The sequence below is a fragment of the Solanum lycopersicum genome, chromosome 2, assembly GCF_036512215.1.
Source record: "Solanum lycopersicum chromosome 2, SLM_r2.1".
Classification (NCBI taxonomy): Eukaryota; Viridiplantae; Streptophyta; class Magnoliopsida; order Solanales; family Solanaceae; genus Solanum; species Solanum lycopersicum.
In genome coordinates, this window is record NC_090801.1 from 56,708,448 (window position 1) to 56,732,595 (window position 24,148).

General features: G+C 34.9%; 8 protein-coding genes across 8 annotated transcripts; all 8 read left to right on the forward strand.

Annotated features, from left to right (window-relative positions):
• Nucleotides 1-356: 356 nt before the first annotated feature.
• Nucleotides 357-1,373, forward strand: LOC101263969 (chlorophyll a-b binding protein). The gene has a single exon (NM_001366689.1). The coding sequence runs from the start codon at nucleotides 418-420 to the stop codon at nucleotides 1,213-1,215; it is 798 nt and encodes a 265-aa protein (NP_001353618.1). The 5' UTR covers nucleotides 357-417; the 3' UTR covers nucleotides 1,216-1,373.
• A 1,313-nt stretch (nucleotides 1,374-2,686) lies between these two features.
• Nucleotides 2,687-3,640, forward strand: CBP2 (chlorophyll a-b binding protein 2). The gene has a single exon (NM_001366690.1). It carries the CDS (start codon nucleotides 2,746-2,748, stop codon nucleotides 3,541-3,543), a length of 798 nt encoding a protein of 265 aa, NP_001353619.1. The 5' UTR covers nucleotides 2,687-2,745; the 3' UTR covers nucleotides 3,544-3,640.
• A 6,139-nt stretch (nucleotides 3,641-9,779) lies between these two features.
• LOC101265886 (chlorophyll a-b binding protein 1C, chloroplastic) lies at nucleotides 9,780-10,775 on the forward strand. Its single transcript, NM_001346289.1, has one exon. The coding sequence runs from the start codon at nucleotides 9,832-9,834 to the stop codon at nucleotides 10,627-10,629; it is 798 nt and encodes a 265-aa protein (NP_001333218.1). The 5' UTR covers nucleotides 9,780-9,831; the 3' UTR covers nucleotides 10,630-10,775.
• Nucleotides 10,776-12,197: 1,422 nt separating this feature from the next.
• Cab-1A (chlorophyll a/b-binding protein Cab-1A) lies at nucleotides 12,198-13,169 on the forward strand. Its single transcript, NM_001329940.1, has one exon. It carries the CDS (start codon nucleotides 12,274-12,276, stop codon nucleotides 13,069-13,071), a length of 798 nt encoding a protein of 265 aa, NP_001316869.1. The 5' UTR covers nucleotides 12,198-12,273; the 3' UTR covers nucleotides 13,072-13,169.
• A 1,291-nt stretch (nucleotides 13,170-14,460) lies between these two features.
• CBP1 (chlorophyll a-b binding protein 1, chloroplastic) lies at nucleotides 14,461-15,488 on the forward strand. The gene has a single exon (NM_001365531.1). The coding sequence runs from the start codon at nucleotides 14,613-14,615 to the stop codon at nucleotides 15,408-15,410; it is 798 nt and encodes a 265-aa protein (NP_001352460.1). The 5' UTR covers nucleotides 14,461-14,612; the 3' UTR covers nucleotides 15,411-15,488.
• A 1,465-nt stretch (nucleotides 15,489-16,953) lies between these two features.
• On the forward strand, nucleotides 16,954-17,904 carry Cab-1D (Chlorophyll a-b binding protein 1D). The gene has a single exon (NM_001346777.1). It carries the CDS (start codon nucleotides 17,013-17,015, stop codon nucleotides 17,808-17,810), a length of 798 nt encoding a protein of 265 aa, NP_001333706.1. The 5' UTR covers nucleotides 16,954-17,012; the 3' UTR covers nucleotides 17,811-17,904.
• A 1,487-nt stretch (nucleotides 17,905-19,391) lies between these two features.
• LOC101264286 (a/b-binding protein Cab-1C) lies at nucleotides 19,392-20,330 on the forward strand. Its single transcript, NM_001365568.1, has one exon. It carries the CDS (start codon nucleotides 19,454-19,456, stop codon nucleotides 20,249-20,251), a length of 798 nt encoding a protein of 265 aa, NP_001352497.1. The 5' UTR covers nucleotides 19,392-19,453; the 3' UTR covers nucleotides 20,252-20,330.
• Nucleotides 20,331-23,156: 2,826 nt separating this feature from the next.
• CAB1B (chlorophyll a/b-binding protein Cab-1B) lies at nucleotides 23,157-24,094 on the forward strand. Its single transcript, NM_001329927.1, has one exon. It carries the CDS (start codon nucleotides 23,200-23,202, stop codon nucleotides 23,995-23,997), a length of 798 nt encoding a protein of 265 aa, NP_001316856.1. The 5' UTR covers nucleotides 23,157-23,199; the 3' UTR covers nucleotides 23,998-24,094.
• Nucleotides 24,095-24,148: the final 54 nt, after the last annotated feature.

A 24,148-nucleotide genomic window follows, 5' to 3' on the forward strand; every position in this document is an offset into this window, starting at 1 on the left:
CTTTTCTATTTTAGACTAAGAAGGGATTCAGGCTGTAATGACCTCAAAATGCCTGTAATAGTGGTGTTGTCTTTTACCCTACTGGATGAAAGATATATAAAGAATGTCATAATGGAAAAAAGTAGAAGATATTTTAATGTAAGCTCAACAACAAAGACAGAGCAATCTTTGTAGCCACACAATATTGGTTGGTCCCCAAAGTAAAAATCTTGGAAGATTGATGGATTTGTGATATGCCAAGTGTGAATGGAGAGTAATCTTGACATCCAATGAGATCATAGATATAGATATCACTAGATAAGGACTCTTCCCTATCTTACTTACTATATATAGTGAAGTTTCAATAACTTCAGCTCATCACAACTAACTTTTACATATCAAACTAGCAACTCCCTCATTTTCCTCTCTTTAAAAACCATGGCAGCTGCTACAATGGCTCTTTCTTCTCCTTCTTTTGCCGGACAGGCAGTGAAACTCTCACCCTCTGCCTCAGAAATCTCTGGAAATGGAAGGATCACCATGAGAAAGGCTGTTGCCAAGTCTGCCCCATCTAGCAGTCCATGGTATGGCCCTGACCGTGTTAAGTACTTGGGCCCATTCTCTGGTGAGTCCCCAAGCTACTTGACTGGTGAATTCCCTGGTGACTACGGCTGGGATACCGCTGGACTCTCAGCAGACCCTGAAACCTTTGCCAAGAACCGTGAACTCGAGGTGATCCACTGCAGATGGGCTATGCTTGGTGCTCTTGGATGTGTCTTCCCTGAGCTATTGGCCCGTAACGGTGTCAAGTTCGGTGAGGCTGTGTGGTTCAAGGCCGGATCCCAGATCTTCAGCGAGGGAGGACTTGACTACTTGGGCAACCCAAGCTTGGTCCATGCACAGAGCATCTTAGCCATCTGGGCTTGCCAAGTTGTCTTGATGGGAGCCGTTGAAGGTTACCGTATTGCTGGTGGACCTCTTGGTGAGGTTGTCGACCCACTCTACCCCGGTGGCAGCTTCGACCCATTAGGCCTTGCTGAAGACCCCGAGGCATTTGCTGAGCTCAAGGTAAAGGAGATTAAGAACGGCAGACTTGCTATGTTCTCTATGTTCGGATTCTTTGTTCAGGCCATTGTTACCGGAAAGGGTCCATTGGAGAACCTTGCTGACCACCTTGCAGACCCCGTTAACAACAACGCTTGGGCTTTCGCCACAAACTTTGTCCCCGGAAAATGAATATCATAATATATTTTTTGAATTTTGATTGTTTGATGGCCCTGTAAAGTAGTTGTGACTTAATAGAATGGATTTTTTTTTCAAAATTCCTATGATTGTGTAGTTCTGAGTTACATTTTCCAAAGCTATGAATCAAATATTGCCACTTTCATACCAAAGGGGAAATTAAAGAAAGAGAACAGAACAAAAAAGAGTGAAGATACATATGAGATGTGGTAACAAGAAAAACTTTAAAGCTGTTGTAAGCTTAAAACTTGAATTTTTAAACCTGAGGAACTTATGGAATTCGATTAATTCTCGAGAAACAATACTCAGAATTAGTGTAAAGTACTAATGTTGAAAAACATGATGTATTACATGATTCCGCATTGTTTCATTTCACTACCAGAGCATTGAAATTTCAAAGACAAGGGAAGGAAACCAGTATGTTTTGTAGTCTGAATGTATTAAGTAATATATAAGTTTCCAGGTCCATACAGTATGTGTCCTTTACACAAATTCATAAGTTTCTTGTACAATCCTCCTTCCTCATGTGGTACTATCTTTAGATTAAAAGCATCATTGACAGATCCTTCAAAACAAGGTACATAATAATGACCAGAGCCAACGGACATACATATGTAGTTAGAAGAAGACACAAGTTTATGCAAAATATGACACTTTTTGACAACAAATTCAAGTTCTACGCACTAATAACATAAACAATATTTACACAATCAAATTTCTAAGTAAGTAATTAAAGGCAAATCACTTGATAACATTAATCTGTAGTCTGGTAAAAAATGTGAATTGACCTACTATCACATGTTAAAGTTTACTAATGTAATTTCTTTTTCCCTTAACACAGCCAAAATTGTGATGCTGATGAATTCCAACAAATTAAAATCTTTGCTCATATTCTTCGGAACAAGCTCTTTCCAAGTCTCAGCATTGCTCATGTAGTATTGTGAATGAGCATAATACAATATAACCTGTTTGGCTAACATAAACAACTTTGCTAATTAGGGTTTAATATAATAAAGTTTCAATCACATTGCTTTCTGAACATAAAGATGCATTATTAAGTTCCCAAAATATATGAATCAAGTAGTAATTAGTTTCAACTTCTCCTCAAATTTCCTAAACCATAACTCTACATTGAATGATAGTATAGTGGTGGTATATTTTACCCTGCAGGAGAAAATATCTACAAAAATGGCAAGTGGATAATGATAGGGATATCATATTGTAAGCTCAACAAATCACAGGGCAGATTCCAATCCTTGTGGCAACATATGAGAGGACAATATTGGATGTATCCCTTGTTCGGAAAATTGATGGATTGGAGATTGCTAAATGTGCATACTTGCTACAAGTAGGATCTCGATAGCCAATGAGATCATAGATATAGATATCACGAGATAAGGACTCTTCCCCTCTTTCTTAATCCCTATATATGGTGAATTAATTCCCTTGTAACTTCATCTCATCACAGCCTTCAACAATATTTAATACCATAAAATACTCAACACTTTTCTCTTAATATAAATCATGGCAGCTGCTACAATGGCTCTTTCTTCCCCTTCATTTGCTGGACAGGCAGTCAAACTCTCACCATCTGCCTCAGAAATTTCTGGAAATGGAAGAATCACTATGAGAAAGGCTGTCGCCAAGTCTGCCCCATCTAGCAGCCCATGGTATGGCCCTGACCGTGTTAAGTACTTGGGACCATTCTCTGGTGAGTCACCAAGCTACTTGACTGGCGAATTCCCTGGTGACTATGGATGGGATACCGCTGGACTTTCAGCTGACCCCGAGACCTTTGCCAAGAACCGTGAACTTGAGGTGATCCACTGCAGATGGGCTATGCTTGGTGCTCTTGGATGTGTCTTCCCTGAGCTCTTGGCCCGTAATGGTGTCAAATTTGGTGAAGCTGTGTGGTTCAAGGCCGGTTCCCAGATTTTCAGCGAGGGTGGACTTGACTACTTGGGCAACCCAAGCTTGGTCCATGCACAAAGCATCTTGGCCATCTGGGCTTGTCAAGTTGTACTGATGGGAGCTGTTGAGGGTTACCGTATTGCTGGTGGACCTCTTGGTGAGGTTGTCGACCCACTCTACCCAGGTGGCAGCTTCGACCCATTAGGCCTTGCTGAAGACCCGGAGGCATTTGCTGAGCTCAAGGTAAAGGAGATTAAGAACGGCAGACTTGCTATGTTCTCTATGTTTGGATTCTTTGTTCAAGCCATTGTTACCGGAAAGGGTCCATTGGAGAATCTTGCTGACCACCTTGCAGATCCAGTTAACAACAATGCATGGGCCTTTGCCACAAACTTTGTTCCCGGCAAATGAATATCATAAAATGTTCTCTAGATATTATTGTTTGATGGCTTTGTAAAGTTTTAGTTGTGAGTTTACTTGACAATAGAATGATTTTTTCTTAGTCCTGAATTTCATTTGATGAATGAAATACTGCAAAATTCATATTGAAGGGGAAAATTGATGACGAAGCAAAATTAACAAGACCAGAGTTAAATTTGAGGTGTGGTAAAAGCTTAAACCTGAATATACAGACCAGAGGAACTTATGGAATTCAATTAATTCTCAAGAAGCAATACTCCAACTTAGACATTGAACGACATGCTGTTTATTTACTTCCATGATTCTTTATTTTTCTGTCAAGAAGTGAAAGAGAAATTAAGGGAAAACCAATGGACAGTATGTTTTATAATCTGAACGTAGCGAGTAATATATGAGTTTCCGGGTCATTACACTTATGTGTCCACATCCATGAAGTTCTTGTATTTTCCTCCTTCCTTACATGGCACATCATAGCAATGACCAGAGCCAAAGGGACATAATAAGCAGAAGATACAAGTTAAATATACATGCATGGCACTTATTAGAGAGGAAATCAAGTTCTCGCTGACATTGTGAAAAATGCTTATACAATCATATCATTATTAACAGGGCAGAGGTAGACTTCAGCGATGAATGGAATGTCCCACATCGATGAATGAATGACCTCTTTATAAGTGTTGAACAATTCTCTACCCTTTGAGATAACTTTTGAGGTTCAGTTAGTCACAAGATTCATTTCCACCCGGTTTGACAAAACCAAGTAGCTGGTCCAACGTCAACACATGCATATGTGTTAAGAAATTTATTAAATATGTGGAACTACTAAATTTAGAATCGATTAGAATTTAAGGTCGCCTTTTAGATTTCAGAACCCATGAAGTTCAAATCTTGATCCGTGTTTGCTTATTAGGTACTAGTCTTAGGGAACGTGCGCTGCACGTTTGTCCTTTATTGTTAAATTTCTATATACTAAAATATTGAGTTATAAAAAAGGAAATTTTGAAATTAGCAATAGTAGTTTTACTATTTATATTTTGTTCACTAAATAATTAAAAAAAAATATTATGAATACTTAAGCATTTTTGTTATTCTTCATTTGAAGTTTCTCTTTCTCTTTTCTTCTCATACTAGTTTCTGAGGACGTGCTTCGCACGTATGTTTCATGTAAATTTTTATAGATATGTTAGAATGACTAAAGTTTCATGAAAATATATATGTAAATTGTAGAGAATAATAAAATGTAACAAATACAAAATAAGAAAGACTTACGCAATAAAACATTCATAAAAAACTAAATTAAAAAGTTTAATGAAAAAAAAAAAAGACAAAAAGAAACAGATCTAAGGAAAAATATAATGTATACATTATTCTTATAAGACTGATGTATGCATAGATGAAAAAATAAGTACATAACTCTCTGAGTTCTTATCAACTCCTTCCATATCCTATCAAAATTCTAGAGGCTTCTTCATCTACTTTAACTATAGAATAAACATGTAGCCTAATAATCTTGGTAGGAGTTTCATGAGATAAAGAAGTTGAATTTATATAGATAGAATAGAAGGAATATCAAAAGAAATCTTAAAGTTTTAGTTTAAATATTTAGATGTTATGAATATGAAAAGATGGGAGTTATGAATATTAAGAGTATAAAAGTTGAATAAGTAATTAACAAATAATAATAAATAAATGAAGAATATGAAAAAGAAAATTAAAATTAGCAAACCATGTAGAAAGAACAACTAAAGTTCTTATCACGTAATAAGCGTTAATGAATTTAAATTTGTGAAGATAGAGTCGTTCTTTAATAATAGTCAAGAGGACAGTATCAATGTGTGTCTCCATTTTGCAGATTTGCAATCTTTAAATTATTAAATTTCGTTATTTATCATTAAGGATAACACTTTATCCATATAAATTATATTATTCATGTTAAGGAAAAAATTATGAGAAGAGGAAAAATATAGCAATTTAGATAGAGATCATTTTAAAAAAAAATTAGAATTATTATATATATAGATTATAAATCATAAATATTAATTAATTAGATATTTAATTAGAAATTAATCTTAAGAAGTCTAAAAGTCATTAACATTTTAATTAAATTTATACAATCAAATATTTAAATAGTTTATAACAATTTAATTTATAGAAGGGGTAAAATCGTAATTCAACTTTTAACTTTTTTTGTTCATGCTTTTAGTAATATATGATTGAATTATGCACATAACATAAATCTTTATAAATTGATTCTTAAAGCATATTGAAATTTTAATTCTGAAAGTGTTCTTAGAATAATGGAGAGAATCTTCATATTCAACTTTCATTTTTACAAAATTATGATTATGAGTAATAATTAATATTTAATAATCACGCGAAAGAATAACTTAACTATTTATGGGTCCAACCAATAATCTGGAAATTGAGTTTGCAATTTTTCAGTCATAATTAAAATTTTACATCAACAATAATAGCTTCTCATCACAGTAAATAGAAGTATGATGCAAACAATATATAAGTTCTAAAAGACATCATCAATTTGGTACATATGCAAATGATATAAACACTAATTGATATATTACGAATACACCTGCAGCCATCATCATAATTATTATGTTAATTATTTTAATTATTCCATCACATATGCATCTTCTTTTTAACCTTAAAGAAATATTATCATATGATTTATGAAGAGAAAAGAATAATACTCTCTTTTTTTATAAAATTTCCCTTTGAATAATTAATATAAATGGAGCAACACAAACTTTTCAAAATGACTTATTCTAGATATATGGTCAATTTGAAGAATGAATGTTTCCACAAACAAATAATAAACTAATAAGATCAATAGATTATACAATATAAACGAAAAGTCAAATAAAAAAACATTTAAAAAAATCATATGTGATTTTTTTCATTTAGTTATTCCTCTCATTACTAATAAATAATAATCTCAAAAATATATTTAAACTAAAGTAAAACACTCTATAGATAGTCGCAAATAAAAATTAACTGATTAATCTTTCATTATGAATTTCATCAATGATTAAGAAATATAGGAGAACATGAATTGTATATAACTAATTTTCATATAGGACACAAGATATTCCACTAGAAAACAAAATTATAAGAAAGTATATCGATCAAAATATTAAAAAAGGATGTACAAAATACTTAAGCTTGACAAGAATGAGTGGATAAAAACAAAAGGAAATTATTGCAATACAATATAATGAGCAAGATTAATTTTTTTGCTTGATAATCTCTCATCCTCCTCTTATCACTTACATAAAGACCATGCTAGGTATTTTATAGCTGTAGGTACGATGACTTTTGAGTAGATAAAATTAATTTCATTAAATTAGTTCGATGATTTTAGTCCATATCAAATTTATGTAAAGGAAAAACTCTTCAAATACTCTTGATTTTTACAACAAAAGAGAAATTAATTATTAATGTGAATTTGATTCATGCACTGATTTAAATAAGTTATTTATTAAATATTTAATTATATTTTATATTATTTGTTTTAATTATTTTATATTATTATTTGTTTTAATTATTTTAATATAAGGGTAAAATGGTAATTCAACTTTGAGCTTTGAATCTTCCCACTTATAATAATATGATTTACAAGTTAATCATATCAATATCATATCATATATTATTATAAGTGGAAGATTTTATCTTCAAAGTTGAATTATAGTTTTGTCCTTATTATTAACTAGTTCTGGAAATGTGTCTTGCACGTTTGACCTCTGTTACTGTTACAATTTATATAGACCCAAGATATAAAATTGCTCGACATTGTCTGACGTACTCCTATATGTCTTTTTGTGCATATAAAATAAATTTTTTTAGTGTTTACTTTTTGCCTAGAACTTAAACATAAACATTTTCTTTGGTGAATGATGAACAACTTGTAAGGCTAGAACTAATTCCTAAGGCTGAAATTTCTTGGATATAAATACTCCAACAATCATTAAAAATAAAAAAAATTGAATGAAGGACACAAACCAATAAGAAAAATAGTGACTAATAAAAAAATATTACAAGAACAAATAGATTATATGTTTCTCTAACAACCATGAAAATAAAAAATGAACGAAGGCACAAATCAATAAGAAAAATAGTGACCAATAAAAAATACTCCTTACAGAAGAACTATTAGATGATGAAAACAAAGTGTGGTGGATTAATATTTTTATCCAATTCATAAAGGGAGAAATTAAGTACATGAAAGGTTTGTGCATGAATGTGTTTAATGGTAGAAGCTACAAAGTTTAAACAATCAAATTCATTAAGAAATGGAAAATGATAAGTTGTAACATCTAATCATATATTTGGTCTAGTTTAATTATCATTATTGATTTAGTTTTAAAAATTAGTAAAAGATTTTTTAATTTAAAAAATTGGTGAAGGGCATTTTCGTAATCTAACTTTAAACTTAAAATCTTTACACTTATAATAATATATGATATGATTAAAATATTTTTAAAACCTAATTAATTAAACATCAAGTAACAATATTTTAGTTATTTTTTAGATCATGAGTTATTTATTAGCATGAAAATTAAATAATTATTAATTATATTGTATAATAAATTAACCAAAACAAATAGTTACAAATTAAATGCAAGTGCATATATGGTGAAGAATTCAATTACAAATTAATTGCAAATGAATGTATGGTGAAGAAACCAAGAGTTATTTGTATGACTTCTTTTTTTCAGCATGACTTTTGAGTTTCTATATGTCATTATATATTTAGTAACTTTCGATTTTTCAGGTTGAAGTAATGTTGAATGAAAGAAAATCTACATATACACGCATATATTATGTTCTACTTATAGATTCTATTATGTATTTATTCTTTTATATTTGCTCTATTTTGTTTGCTTTTTAAATTTAATTTTTTGTTGTTTGTTTTATCTTTTTCACCCCAAGTCATGGAATACTATTATACTCGTCATATGATTATTTTTAGAGTTGAAAAGTTGGAAAACACTAATGTTAGTTTTTCTTTTTGATAGTTACGTATTTTAAACTAAAGTACTTAAAAACTAAATAAATCCTATAAAATTGAATGCTCACATACAATTTAAAGACATATTTTTACTTTTCGATCAAATTCCTTTCTTTGGATATTTTTCACCAAAAGTTAGTAATAATAAGAAAATGTATGACCCCCCCCCCACCCACCCAAAAAAAAAAAAAATTTGAACAACTTCAACAGTGGACTTTTGGAACACAAAATCTCTTCCTTTATTTGAAATATAGTATTTAATAATATTCATGAAGTTTTAAAAAAATAAATACATTGATATGGAGTACCTTCAAAATTGGATTACATTTCAAAAACTAATTAATTTATAATGACGTAACAAAGCCTATTCAGATTCTTGATGTTATTGTGTCTTTATGCTATTAAACTTTAATTCAAATTACACTTGAACGTGTAATTGCATGAATTACCATAGATAATTTTTATTATGAGATGATATATTGTAGTTGAATTTGTATTTTAGAGGATTAATTCATTGTTTGAAGTTCTTTGTCTAATTTAATGTGGCATCGCACGAAGCACATTGATCTTAATAGTTTGTCATGTAACATTTGACATTATCTATACATTTTAACTAATTATTTCTATTAAATTCGATTATGAAAGGACTCTGAAGTTTCAGGTAAAAGGTAACCTATATCCCTTTCAAAAGTTTATATAACTTATCACACATTTAATCTAATATTATTTTAATAAACTATCACTCTTAGCCTGAAATACACGTGCAACGCACAAACTTGAAAATTAGTCTTTTAATAAACATTACTTGATAATCTGGAGAAAAAAAAATGAATTTCAATTTTTCGTCAATTTATTTAGTGAAAGGCTAAAGCATAGCTATAGTGCTGATAGATAAAATCTGGAGAAATTCCCAATGGATAATGATAAGAGATATGAGTGTATTGTAAGCTCAACAAATCAGAGGGTAGAGTTCAATCCTTGTAGCCACACATAGGAGGACAATATTGGATGGGTCCCTTTAGTTGTAAACGTCTTGTAAAATTGGAGATTGCCAAGAGTGCATTAATTGCTACACATGGGATCTTGATATCCAATGAGATCATAGATATAGATATCACTAGATAATTAAGACTCTTTTTCCCTCTTAATTACTCCCTATATATATGGTGAATTAGTTCCTTTGTAACTTCATCTCATCAAAACCAACTTCAACAGTATCATCAAACACTTACATTTCTCTTGATATAAACACAATGGCAGCTGCAACAATGGCTCTTTCTTCCCCTTCTTTTGCTGGACAGGCGGTGAAACTCTCACCCTCTGCCTCAGAAATCTCTGGAAATGGAAGGATCACTATGAGAAAGGCTGTCGCCAAGTCAGCCCCATCTAGCAGCCCATGGTATGGCCCTGACCGTGTTAAGTACTTGGGACCATTCTCTGGTGAGTCACCAAGCTACTTGACCGGTGAATTCCCTGGTGACTACGGCTGGGATACCGCTGGACTTTCAGCAGACCCAGAAACCTTTGCCAAGAACCGCGAACTTGAGGTGATCCACTGCAGATGGGCTATGCTTGGTGCTCTTGGCTGTGTCTTCCCTGAGCTATTGGCTCGTAACGGCGTCAAGTTCGGTGAGGCTGTGTGGTTCAAAGCTGGATCCCAAATCTTCAGTGAGGGTGGACTTGACTACTTGGGCAACCCAAGCTTGGTCCATGCACAAAGCATCTTGGCCATCTGGGCTTGCCAAGTTGTACTCATGGGAGCCGTTGAAGGTTACCGTATTGCTGGTGGCCCTCTTGGTGAGGTTGTCGACCCACTCTACCCTGGTGGCAGCTTCGACCCACTGGGTCTTGCTGAAGACCCAGAGGCATTTGCTGAGCTCAAGGTAAAGGAGATCAAGAACGGTAGACTTGCCATGTTCTCTATGTTCGGATTCTTCGTTCAAGCTATTGTTACCGGAAAGGGTCCATTGGAGAACCTTGCTGACCACCTTGCAGACCCCGTTAACAACAACGCTTGGGCTTTTGCCACAAACTTTGTCCCCGGAAAATGAAACTTTTTAAACAATCTTAATATTCCTTGTAAAGTAGTAGTGAGTTACTTGACAATAGAATGGATTGTTTTTCTTTAATATTTCAATGTTTGTGTAGTACTGAGTAACATCTTACTAAGCTATGAATCAAATGTTGCCACTTTCATAACAAAGGATAATCAAAGAAAGAGAACAGAGCAAAAAAGACAGAAGATACATATATATGAGATATGGTAACTAGAAAAACTCTAAAGCTGTGACAGGCTTACAACATCGAATTTTCAGACCAGAAGAACTTAGGGAATTCAATCAACTCTCAAGAAGCAATACTCAAAATTAGAGCAAAGTATTAATTTTGAAAAATAAGATGTTATTACATCATTCATTAATTTTGTCGAGAGGTTAAAGAGGAAATAGAGGACGTTATATCATTTCACGACTAGAACATTAACAGTTCAATAATAAGGGAAGAAAGCCAATATGTTTTTTAGTCTGAAATGTAGTTATTAGAAACATATAAGTTTCCAGGTCCTTATATTATGTGCCTTTAATTTGGATAGCATCTTTGAACAGATTCGTAAATCTCTTATACATCCTCCTTTCTCACATATCTGACAAATCCTTTGACATAGTAATGACCAGAGCCAAAGGACACACTTATATAGTTAGCAGAAGACACAAGTAATGCTATATATGACACTTACTGGCAACAAATTCTAAGTTGTATGCACTAATAACGTAAGCAATATTTACACAATCAAGTTACTTAGTAAGTTACTAAAGGTAAATCCCTTGATAAACATTAATTGGTATTCTGGTTAAAAATAGTAACTGATCTACTATCACATGTTAAAATTTATGGATAGTGTAAAAACATCTTTACACTGTTAGTAAATTCTATTTCTCTTAACACAGAAAAAATTGTGATACTGATGAATATCAACAAATTAAAATCTGTGTTCATGTCCTTCAGAACAAGCACTTTCCAAGTCTCAGCATCTGTTGCTCATGTAGTGGTTAAGTACTAAGCTGCGTTGAATCTCTACGCATAAATTAACAGTATCTTGAATGAGCATATGAAAATATAACATGCGTGGCTAACATAAACAACTTTGTCAATTGAGGTCTAATATATTAATAAAGTTTCAATTGCATTGCTTCCCAAACATAAACATGCATTATTGATCTCCCACAATTTATGAATTTAATTGTGGCATCTTTTACCATGAAGGTAGACAAATTCCAAGTGGATAATGATATGGACATCATATTGTGAGCTCAACATTGAATGAGCTGTAGTGCTGATAGATGAAATCTGGAGAAATTTCAAATGGATAATGACAAAGATATCAGTAGTGTAAACTCAACAAATCAGAGGGCAGAGTTCAATCTTTACAGCCACACAAAGGAGGGCAATATTGGATGGGCCCCTTAAGTAATAAACATCATGCAGATTGGAGATTGCCAAGTGCATTAATCGCTACACATGGGATCTTGATACCCAATGAGATTATAGATATAGATATCACTAGATAATTACGGCTCTTTCCCTCTTTCTTAATCCCTATATATGGTGAATTAATTCCCTTGTAACTTCATCTCATCACAGCCTTCAACAATATTTAATACCATAAAATACTCAACACTTTTCTCTTAATATAAATCATGGCAGCTGCTGCAATGGCTCTTTCTTCCCCTTCATTTGCTGGACAGGCAGTCAAACTCTCACCATCTGCCTCAGAAAATTCTGGAAATGGAAGGATCACTATGAGAAAGGCTGTCGCCAAGTCTGCCCCATCTAGCAGCCCATGGTATGGCCCTGACCGTGTTAAGTACTTGGGACCATTCTCTGGTGAGTCCCCAAGCTACTTGACTGGCGAATTCCCTGGTGACTACGGCTGGGATACCGCTGGACTTTCAGCTGACCCTGAGACCTTTGCCAAGAACCGTGAACTTGAGGTGATCCACTGCAGATGGGCTATGCTTGGTGCTCTTGGATGTGTCTTTCCTGAGCTCTTGGCCCGCAACGGTGTAAAGTTTGGTGAGGCTGTGTGGTTCAAGGCCGGATCCCAGATCTTCAGCGAGGGTGGACTTGACTACTTGGGCAACCCAAGCTTGGTCCATGCACAAAGCATCTTGGCCATCTGGGCTTGTCAAGTTGTGTTGATGGGAGCCGTTGAAGGTTACCGCATTGCTGGTGGACCTCTTGGTGAGGTTGTCGACCCACTCTACCCCGGTGGCAGCTTCGACCCATTAGGCCTTGCTGAAGACCCTGAGGCATTTGCCGAGCTCAAGGTAAAGGAGATTAAGAACGGCAGACTTGCTATGTTCTCGATGTTTGGATTCTTCGTTCAAGCCATTGTTACTGGAAAGGGTCCATTGGAAAACCTTGCTGACCACCTTGCAGACCCCGTTAACAACAACGCTTGGGCTTTCGCCACAAACTTTGTTCCCGGAAAATGAAAATCTTAAACATTCTTAAAATTTGATTGTTTGATGGCCTTGTAAAGTAGTTGTCAGTAATTACTTGACATTAGAATGGATTATTTTTTTTCAATATTCAAAATTTCCAATGATTGTGTAATCCTGAGTTACATTTTTCAAAGCCACGAATAAAAAATATTGCCACTTTTATACCAAAGGGTAGAAGAAAGAGACCAAAGAAAAAATAATTGAGAATTAAGATGTCGTAACTAGAAAAACTATATGCTGTTATAAGATTAAAACTTGAATTATGGAATTCAATTAATTCTGGATAAGCAATACTCAAAATTAGTGTAAAGTACTAATGTTGAACACCATGACGTTATTACATGATTCCTTATTTTTCTATCGAGAAGCGAAAGAGGAAATAAGAAGACATTGTTTCATTTCAATGCTAAGTGAAAACCAATGTGTTTAACATATGACTTTACAGGTCCTTGCATTATATGTCCTGTGAAAAAATTCATAAATTTCTTGAAAAATCATCCTTCATAACATTGATACCATCTTTAGATTAAAAGATCTTTCCAAACAAGGCGCATAGTAATGACCATAGCCAAAGCACATACTTGTATAGTTAGTTCGCAGAAGAGACAACATGACACTTATTGGCAACAAATTTAAGCTATGCACTGGTAATATAAAAATTATATACAATCAGTTTTACTTATAAAGTAATATATGTAAATCCGTTGATAACCATTACTCCAATGGTAGTCTCGTAAAAATAGGGAATTGACTTACTATCACATGTTAAATTTTATGGATACGGCAAAAACATCTTTATACTGTCAGTGTATATAACTTAAATCTACAATTAGTAAAAATATATTGTGGTGCTGATGAATTCTAACAAATTAACGTGTTTGTTCATGTTCTTCTGAATAAGCTCTTTCAGAGTTTCACCATTGCTCATGTAGCAGTTAAGTACTGGAACTAAGCCGCATTAAATCTGTAAACATGAATTAACAATGTCTTGAATGAGCATAAAACAAGATAGCATGTGTTGCTGACATAAACAACTTTGTCAATTGGGGTCTAATATGTTAATAAAGTTTCAATCACATTGTTTTCCAAACATAAACATGCATTATTAATTTCCCACAATTTATGCATCAAGGTGGTAATAAATTTAAACTTCTCCTCGAATTTCCTAAACCATAGTTCTACATCTTTTACCCTGCAGGTAGACAAAATCTATAGAAATGGCAAGTGGATAATGATAGGGATATCATATTGTAAGCTCAATATATCACAGGGTGGATTTCAATCCTTGTGGCAATATATGAGAGGACAATACTGAATGTGTCCCTTCTTGGAAAATTAATGAGTTGTAGATTCAAGTTGCTACAATATATGGGATCTTGATATCCAATGAGATCATATGTATAGATATCACTGGATAAGAGGATTCTCTCTCTCTAATTACCTCCTATATATTCTGAACCCCAACTACTTCAGCTTCATCACAACCAACTTTGACATTTCAAACACTCATCACTTTTCTCTTGTTATAAACCATGGCAGCTTCTACAATGGCTCTTTCTTCCCCTTCTTTTGTTGGGCAGGCAGTGAAACTCTCACCCTCTGCCTCAGAAATCTCTGGAAATGGAAGGATCACTATGAGAAAGGCTGTTGCCAAGTCTGCCCCGTCTAGCAGCCCATGGTATGGACCAGACCGTGTTAAGTACTTAGGCCCATTCTCTGGTGAGTCCCCAAGCTACTTGACCGGTGAATTCCCTGGTGACTACGGCTGGGATACCGCTGGACTTTCAGCTGACCCTGAAACTTTTGCCAAGAACCGTGAACTTGAGGTGATCCACTGCAGATGGGCTATGCTTGGTGCTCTTGGATGTGTCTTCCCTGAGCTATTGGCCCGTAATGGTGTCAAGTTCGGTGAGGCTGTGTGGTTCAAGGCTGGATCCCAGATCTTCAGCGAGGGTGGACTTGATTACTTGGGCAACCCAAGCTTGGTCCATGCACAAAGCATCTTGGCCATCTGGGCTTGTCAAGTTGTGTTGATGGGAGCCGTTGAGGGATACCGCATTGCTGGTGGACCTCTTGGTGAGGTTGTCGACCCACTCTACCCCGGTGGCAGCTTCGACCCATTAGGCCTTGCTGAAGACCCGGAGGCATTTGCTGAGCTTAAGGTTAAGGAGATCAAGAACGGCAGACTTGCTATGTTCTCTATGTTTGGGTTCTTTGTTCAGGCCATTGTTACCGGAAAGGGTCCATTGGAGAACCTCGCTGACCACCTTGCGGATCCAGTTAATAACAATGCCTGGGCCTTTGCCACAAACTTTGTTCCTGGAAAATGAATATCATAAATTGATGGCCTTGTAAAGTTGTAATTGTGAGTTTACTAGACAATATAATGGATTTTTCTTATATTCCAACTATGGTGTAGTATATAATTCCATTTTCCAATTGCATGAATGAAATACTGCAAGATTCATATCAAAGGGGGAAAAAAGATGACTAAGCAAAAACAAAAAAGAAAAACCAATATACATTTGGAATGTGGTAAAAGCTTAAATCTTGAATATACAGACACAGGAACTTAAGGAATTCAATTTATCCTCAAGAATCAATAATAGTCTTAACTTAATGCCAAGAATAACATTGAACAACATGATGTTATTGACATGATTCCTAATTTTTCTATCTGAGAAGTGAGATGATTTAAGAGTACATAACAATTTTTCACTTCTACATCATTGACATTTCATTGATGAGAGAAAACCAATGCTGTGTGTTATGTAATCTGAACGTAGCAAGTAAAAGCATCTATGCAACTGCTTATATAACAGAGGCAGGTATCCTCCAAAGATGGCATATAGTAACGAGTAACGACCAGAGCCAAAATTAAGGAAATAGTAAGCAGAAGATACAAGAAACTAAGATATACATGACACTTATTATAAAGGAAAATAAGTTCTAAGCATTGACATTGTAAAAATGCTAATGCTCATGTCACTTATTAACAAGGGCAGGGGTAAGCTTCATCATGCATATTTGACAGAACCAATTAAGTAGTTTTGGTTCAAACAAATATATATAAGTGTTAAGAAACAAACAAATTAAATTGAGGAATTCATTTACTAGTAACTAAATGAAACATATACAGAATGTTCTATGACTATAAATGCCTCTTCATGACCATAAGATTTTTAAAAATCCATGCATGGACCTTGGTTGAAAGAGAATATGATATTCTGCATTGCCTTAATGTCGCCAAATGCTATAGTGACTCTTGGATGCAATGACATTATATCAAAGCTGCTAAATGTTTTTACGGAAAATCTTTTGTCATTGAATGTCTCTTTTGTTGTAGTGATATGTGTTAAAGAAATTCATCAACACAAATTAAATTTAGAATCTGTTTATCAGAATCCATAAAGTTCAAATCTTGATCCACATTTGCTTATGAAGTAAATAGAGGTTAAACATGAATTGATAATATGATAAAAATGAGTTTCAGCTTTTCCTCAATTTATTTAGTGAAGGCTTAACCATAGTTCTACATTGAATAAGCTTTAGTGCTGATAGATAAAATTTGGATAAATTCCAAATGGATAATGATAAGAGATATCAGTGTATTGTAAGCTCAACAAATCAGAGGGTAGAGTTCAATCCTTGTATCCACACATAGGAGGACAGTATTGGATGGGTCCCTTCAGTAAACATCTTAAAAAATTAGAAGGATTAGAGATTGTCAAGTTGCATTCATTGCTACACTTAGGATCTTGATATCCAATGAGATCATAGATATAGATATCATTAGATAATTTGGACTCTTTCCCTCTTAATTACTCCCTATATATATGGTGAATTAATTCCTTGTAACTTCATCTCATTACAGCCAACTTCAACAATATCTCATACCATCAAACACTTACATTTCTCTTGATATAAACACCATGGCAGCTGCTACAATGGCTCTTTCTTCCCCTTCTTTTGCTGGACAAGCAGTGAAACTCTTACCATCTGCCTCAGAAATCACAGGAAATGGAAGGATCACTATGAGAAAGGCTGTCGCAAAGTCAGCCCCATCTAGCAGCCCATGGTATGGCCCTGACCGTGTTAAGTACTTGGGTCCATTCTCTGGTGAGTCCCCTAGCTACTTGAATGGTGAATTCCCTGGTGACTACGGGTGGGACACCGCTGGACTTTCAGCAGATCCAGAAACCTTTGCCAAGAACCGTGAACTCGAGGTGATCCACTGCAGATGGGCTATGCTTGGTGCTCTTGGATGTGTCTTCCCTGAGCTCTTGGCCCGTAATGGTGTCAAGTTTGGTGAGGCTGTCTGGTTCAAGGCTGGATCTCAAATCTTCAGTGAGGGTGGACTTGACTACTTGGGCAACCCAAGCTTGGTCCATGCACAGAGCATCTTGGCCATCTGGGCTTGCCAAGTTGTACTCATGGGAGCCGTTGAAGGTTACCGTATTGCTGGTGGACCTCTTGGTGAGGTTGTAGACCCACTCTACCCCGGTGGAAGCTTCGACCCATTAGGCCTTGCTGAAGACCCTGAGGCATTTGCTGAGCTCAAGGTAAAGGAGATTAAGAACGGTAGACTTGCTATGTTCTCTATGTTTGGATTCTTTGTTCAAGCCATTGTTACTGGAAAGGGACCATTGGAGAACCTTGCTGATCACCTTGCAGACCCAGTAAACAACAACGCCTGGTCCTACGCCACAAACTTTGTCCCCGGAAAATAAAAATCTTAAAACATTCTCAAGTTTCTGATCATTTGTTGACCATGTAAAGTTGTAATTTGTGAGTTAACTTGAACAATAGAATTGATTTTTCTTACATCTTATTCCTGTTATGGTATAGTCTTGAATTTCATTTTCCAATGGCATGAATGAGATGCTGCAAGTTTCATATCAAAGGGGAAAAACAGGTGACTGTTCAAAAAAAATTATACATTTGGTATGTGGTAAAAGCTTAAAAGTTGAATATAGAGACCAGTAGAGGAACTTATGGAATGATTCAGTTCTCAAGAAGCAATACTCTTAACTTAGTGCCGACAGTAGCATGATGATTCCTTTATTTTTAAGTTGAGAAGTGAGATGAATTAAGAGGACATACGTTTATTTCACTACTACGTACGCAGTGACATTTCAATGATAAGGGAAAACTAATGTATATGTTTTGTCTTCAGAATCAGCAAGTACTCTCTCTGTTTCAATTTAATCCGTCTTACTTTCATTTTTTACAATACCTTGCTTCAACTTTTCACTTAACATGTTTAAGACCACAAGATTAAATAACGTTTTGGTACATTATACATATCTTTGTTTTAAGATCATAAGATTCAAAAATATTCTTTACTTTCTTAAATTCCGTAACAAGTCAAAATTAGACAAACAAAATAAAACGGAGTGAGTGATATTGACGAGTTTCCAGATCATTAATAGACTGATATGTCGTTAATTTAATTAGCATCTTTAACTTGAACAAAATCATAAACTTCTTGTATAATCTTCCTTCCTTACATATGTCTTTAGAGTAAAAGCATCTGTGTGACAGCTTATATAACAGAGGCAGATATCCTTCCAAACATGGTACATTTTGATCAGAATTTACAGCCAAAAGGACACATAGTAAGCAGAAGATATTCATGACACTATGGAAAAGAAAATTAAGTTCTATGTATTGACATTGTCAAAAATACTTGCACAATCATATCACTTATTACAGTGGCTCGCAGAGGTAGCCTTCAGCATATCAGTTTGACAGAACCAAATAGCTTTGGCTTAAACCATGTATATGTGTTAACATATTCATTAAATATGTATACAGAATTTACTAATACTTGAGGTCATTGTCCTAGATTCTAGAACTCATAAAGTTCAAATCTTGATTAGTCTTTCCTTTTTAAGTAATTACAAGTTGTGATAAACACCAGTAACAATATAACGAGTATAATCTCATAACTAAGGTCTGGCGAGGGTAACGTGTTAGGCAGACCTTACCCTACATTAAGTGACATATAGCGCTGTTAGATAAAATCTGGAGAAATTTTCAATGGATAATGATAAGAGATATCATATTGTAAGTTCAACAAATCACAGAATAGAGTTCAAGCCTTGTAGCCAATTAAAGGTGGACAACATTAGTTGGGTCCCCACTGTAAACATCCTGTAAAATTGTTGGACTAGAGATTGCCAAGTAGCATTACTTGCTGTATATGGGATCTTGATACCCAATGAGATCATAAATATAGATATCACTAGATAAGGACTCTTTCCCTCTTAATCCCTATATATGCTGAATAATTCCCTTGTAACTTCAACTCATCACAGCAAACTTCAAAAGTTTACCATCAAACACTTACTTTTCTCTTGATATAAACACAATGGCAGCTGCTACAATGGCTCTTTCTTCCCCTTCTTTTGCTGGACAGGCGGTGAAACTCTCACCCTCTGCCTCAGAAATCTCTGGAAATGGAAGGATCACTATGAGAAAGGCTGTTGCCAAGTCTGCCCCATCTAGCAGCCCATGGTATGGCCCTGACCGTGTTAAGTACTTGGGCCCATTCTCTGGTGAATCCCCAAGCTACTTGACCGGTGAATTCCCTGGTGACTATGGATGGGACACTGCTGGACTTTCAGCAGACCCTGAGACCTTTGCCAAGAACCGTGAACTCGAGGTGATCCACTGTAGATGGGCTATGCTTGGTGCTCTTGGATGTGTCTTTCCTGAGCTCTTGGCCCGCAACGGTGTAAAGTTTGGTGAGGCTGTGTGGTTCAAGGCCGGATCCCAGATCTTCAGCGAGGGTGGACTTGACTACTTGGGCAACCCAAGCTTGGTTCATGCACAAAGCATCTTGGCCATTTGGGCTTGCCAAGTTGTGTTGATGGGAGCTGTTGAAGGTTACCGTATTGCTGGTGGACCTCTTGGTGAGGTTGTCGACCCACTCTACCCAGGTGGAAGCTTCGACCCATTAGGCCTTGCTGAAGACCCAGAGGCATTTGCTGAGCTCAAGGTAAAGGAGATCAAGAACGGTAGACTTGCTATGTTCTCTATGTTTGGATTCTTTGTTCAAGCCATTGTTACCGGAAAAGGTCCATTGGAGAACCTTGCTGATCACCTTGCAGACCCAGTAAACAACAACGCCTGGGCCTTCGCCACAAACTTTGTTCCCGGAAAGTGAATACCATAAAATGATTTTTAAATTTTCATGTAAAGTTGTTGTGAATGAGTTGACAATATAATGGATTTTTCTATTCCAATGATTTTTAGTCCTGAATTTTCATCTTCTAAACCCACAATACGAATCAAACAATAAAACTTTCATTCCAAAAACAAAAGAAACAGAATAGAGAATAAAGCCCTAACGAACACTTTCAACGATATGGTAATTAAAAAACCACAGTAAAGGTGTTTATAGCTTAAACTTCAATTTGTAGAACATAGCAGATTTATTAGGTGCATCGTCTATGCTATGTTTGAGCTATTGACACACATATACTGACAATAACAACAAACAGATAGTATATTGTTTGCTTGAATGTTAATGTTATAAATTACATTAATTTCCAGGTCGAAAATCTCTGCAGATTTTAATTTTCCATTATCACGTACAGTGGTGTATAGTGATCATTATGACTAATGTCTCTTCATGACCATGAGATTAACTAACAAAAGTCTATTCATGGATCTATGTTAAAAGAAGAAAAAACGATGGTGGGTACTGGCGCTAGTTGCTTGGATTCTTTGAAAATGTCAACAAGTGTGTTTGGAATTATCAGCATAAACATGAAGGTCAAAACTTAAAAGTTGAATTACCATTTTAGCCTTATACTAAATTAAAATATTATAAATTAATTAATTAATTAAATATTAAATATGCTTAAATTGTTAATTAAGTTGATCACTTATTGTTAAAATAATGTAGGAGAATGAATAGTTGTAAAAATAATTAATTATAAAGTTATTACGAAAACGTATTAGAGAAATTTTTCATTTCTCTATCTGATCAGTTTTAGGTGTAATTTTGTCATAATGTGTATTAATACCACACCTCCACTATCTCATCATTAATATTCACACCTTCATAATCTTTCCACACTCTCAAGAAGTTGATGGCACTTCTTGGATCACTTAATTTGTAATGTTTTTATCTTCTATTAGCATTTTCCTATATTATATATTATACTTTCTCATGTAATCATGTTATCTTTATTTTTTTTATATGAGTTTGTTATGCTCAATGTTTTATTTATCTTTATTTGAACTCATCTAAATTGTTGAATATTTCAACTACTAATAAATTTTTTAAATTTGACTTTTTTTTATGAAGATACAATTAAGAAATGACGTTAATATTTCATAGTGATGATGCAGTAAGTGAAGCAACACAGATTGAACTGTTTCAAGTGGTATCAATTTTCAGGTAATAAATCATTTTTCCTTATATGCAATTAATTATTTTTGTGTAAGTTGATATGTTATTAATAAAATTTTGGTTTGATTTTTAAATAAAAATTATTTTATAGAAGTTGAGACGATACACTTAATTGGATTATCCAAAAAAGGAATCTTTTACACAAGGACAAGAAGAAAGACTTCTAGCTTTATCACTGCATTTCATGACAATCAATGGAATATCCTACCAGACAAAAAGTTGATATAATTTTGTACAAGTGAATCCAACTCACTAACAAAAAAATTAAAGAAAGAAAAAAATGAACATGAAGAGAATAAAAATGAAGATAAAGAGAATCAATGGTGTCTTATAAGTTGATGAACCACTGTAACTTCATTATTTTTTGAATTTACGAGGAAATGAATTATTGATGAAATTTGTGAAATGTACATATATACCTTTGGATCGGTAACAAATATGATTGAAAGTAGTATTTTTTCATGCATAATAGCTAATTCTTGATATATATATTGTTTAAATTTATTATTTGCACTACAAACATTGTATAAAGTATTTTAGGATAAATGTGCAACGCACGTTTTCGAAAACTAGTGTTGTTATAAAATCCAAAAACCAATATCTTCACTTAATGTGAATTAGAACTTGTAAAATAACTACATTACTCCATATCACCATATGTATTATGATCTGACTCAATCTTGCTTATGCTCATACCATAATTTTTATCAAGGGGATTCAAAATATGAAAAAAAAAAAAATAGACCCATAAAGAAGTCTAAGGGGAATTCAACTATATAATATACGTATAATTTTAATTAACCATTTATAAATAGCATAATTTTCTATCAAATAAGATTTGGATGAAGTCCTCGGCTCTACCTCGCTCTCATAAGTAGTATATATATTATTACTGGGAAGCATATAATCTAAATTACTTTGTTAAGGATCGATGTTGAATTTTCTTTTTTACTTTTTTAGTACTGATTCACCGGAAGAAATTAAATATATTCAGAAAATAGATATCTGAAATTAAATTATTTTCGTATTTTTTTTATGAACTAGGAAAGAAAAAAATTGGAGCGAATATCACCTGTTAATCTCATTGCTTTTTAAATTGCAATTTTACTTTCCCACAATTTGCAAGTGTTGATTAATGACAATATCCTGCCTATGAAAGACCCATGAGCGGTTGAGTGGCCTGGGTCGGAGTAACATGGCACTTTCTTAATGAATTTAATTAAGAAATAAAGTTGTGTCTTATGCGTATTTGATTGTAATAGTAAATCAGATAGTAATTCATTTCATATTTTCCTTCTTGACCAGTAAACTCTAAAACCAGAGAGAATAGATGCATCAAAAAAAAAAGACTAATGGACCTACATTGAATGAGCTAGCTGTAGAAACAGATGGTATCTGTTATCCTGCTGGTAGAGGTGTCATAATGTAAGCTCACGAGATAGAGTGAAATCCTTGTAGCCATACATAGGAGGACAACATTGGTTGGGTCCCCCTCGTAAAAATCATGAAGAAGTTGATGGATTATAGATTGCCAAGTGTGCTACACATGGGATCTTGATACCCAATGAGATCATACATATAGATATCACTTGATAAGATGATTCTCTCTCTTTTCTCCTATATATTCTCAACCCCAACTAACTTCATCTTCATCACCCATCAAACACTTAATTCTTCTCTTAAAATAAACACAAATGGCAGCTGCTACAATGGCTCTTTCTTCCCCTTCATTTGCTGGACAGGCAGTCAAACTCTCACCATCTGCCTCAGAAATTTCTGGAAATGGAAGGATCACTATGAGAAAGGCTGTTGCCAAGTCCGCCCCATCTAGCAGCCCATGGTATGGCCCTGACCGTGTTAAGTACTTGGGCCCATTCTCTGGTGAGTCCCCAAGCTACTTGACCGGTGAATTTCCTGGTGATTACGGGTGGGATACCGCTGGACTTTCAGCAGACCCTGAAACTTTTGCCAAGAACCGTGAACTTGAGGTGATCCACTGCAGATGGGCTATGCTTGGTGCTCTTGGATGTGTCTTCCCTGAGCTCTTGGCCCGTAATGGTGTCAAGTTCGGTGAGGCTGTGTGGTTCAAGGCCGGATCCCAGATCTTCAGTGAAGGTGGACTTGACTACTTGGGCAACCCAAGCTTGGTCCATGCACAAAGCATCTTGGCCATCTGGGCTTGCCAAGTTGTGTTGATGGGAGCTGTTGAGGGATACCGTATTGCTGGTGGACCTCTTGGTGAGGTTGTCGACCCACTCTACCCTGGTGGCAGCTTCGACCCATTAGGCCTTGCTGAAGACCCAGAGGCATTTGCTGAGCTCAAGGTAAAGGAGATCAAGAACGGTAGACTTGCTATGTTCTCTATGTTTGGATTCTTTGTTCAAGCTATTGTCACCGGAAAGGGTCCATTGGAGAACCTTGCTGACCACCTTGCAGACCCCGTAAACAACAATGCCTGGGCTTTCGCCACAAACTTTGTCCCCGGAAAATGAATCTCTTAAAACGTTCTCAAGTCTCTGGTCGTTTGATGACAGTGTAAAGATGTAGTGTGCTACCTGACAATATAATGAAATTTTGTTTGTGTTTGAATGGCTTTTCTGTACTGAGTTTCATTTTCCCAAGTCAACTCATAAATCAAGCACT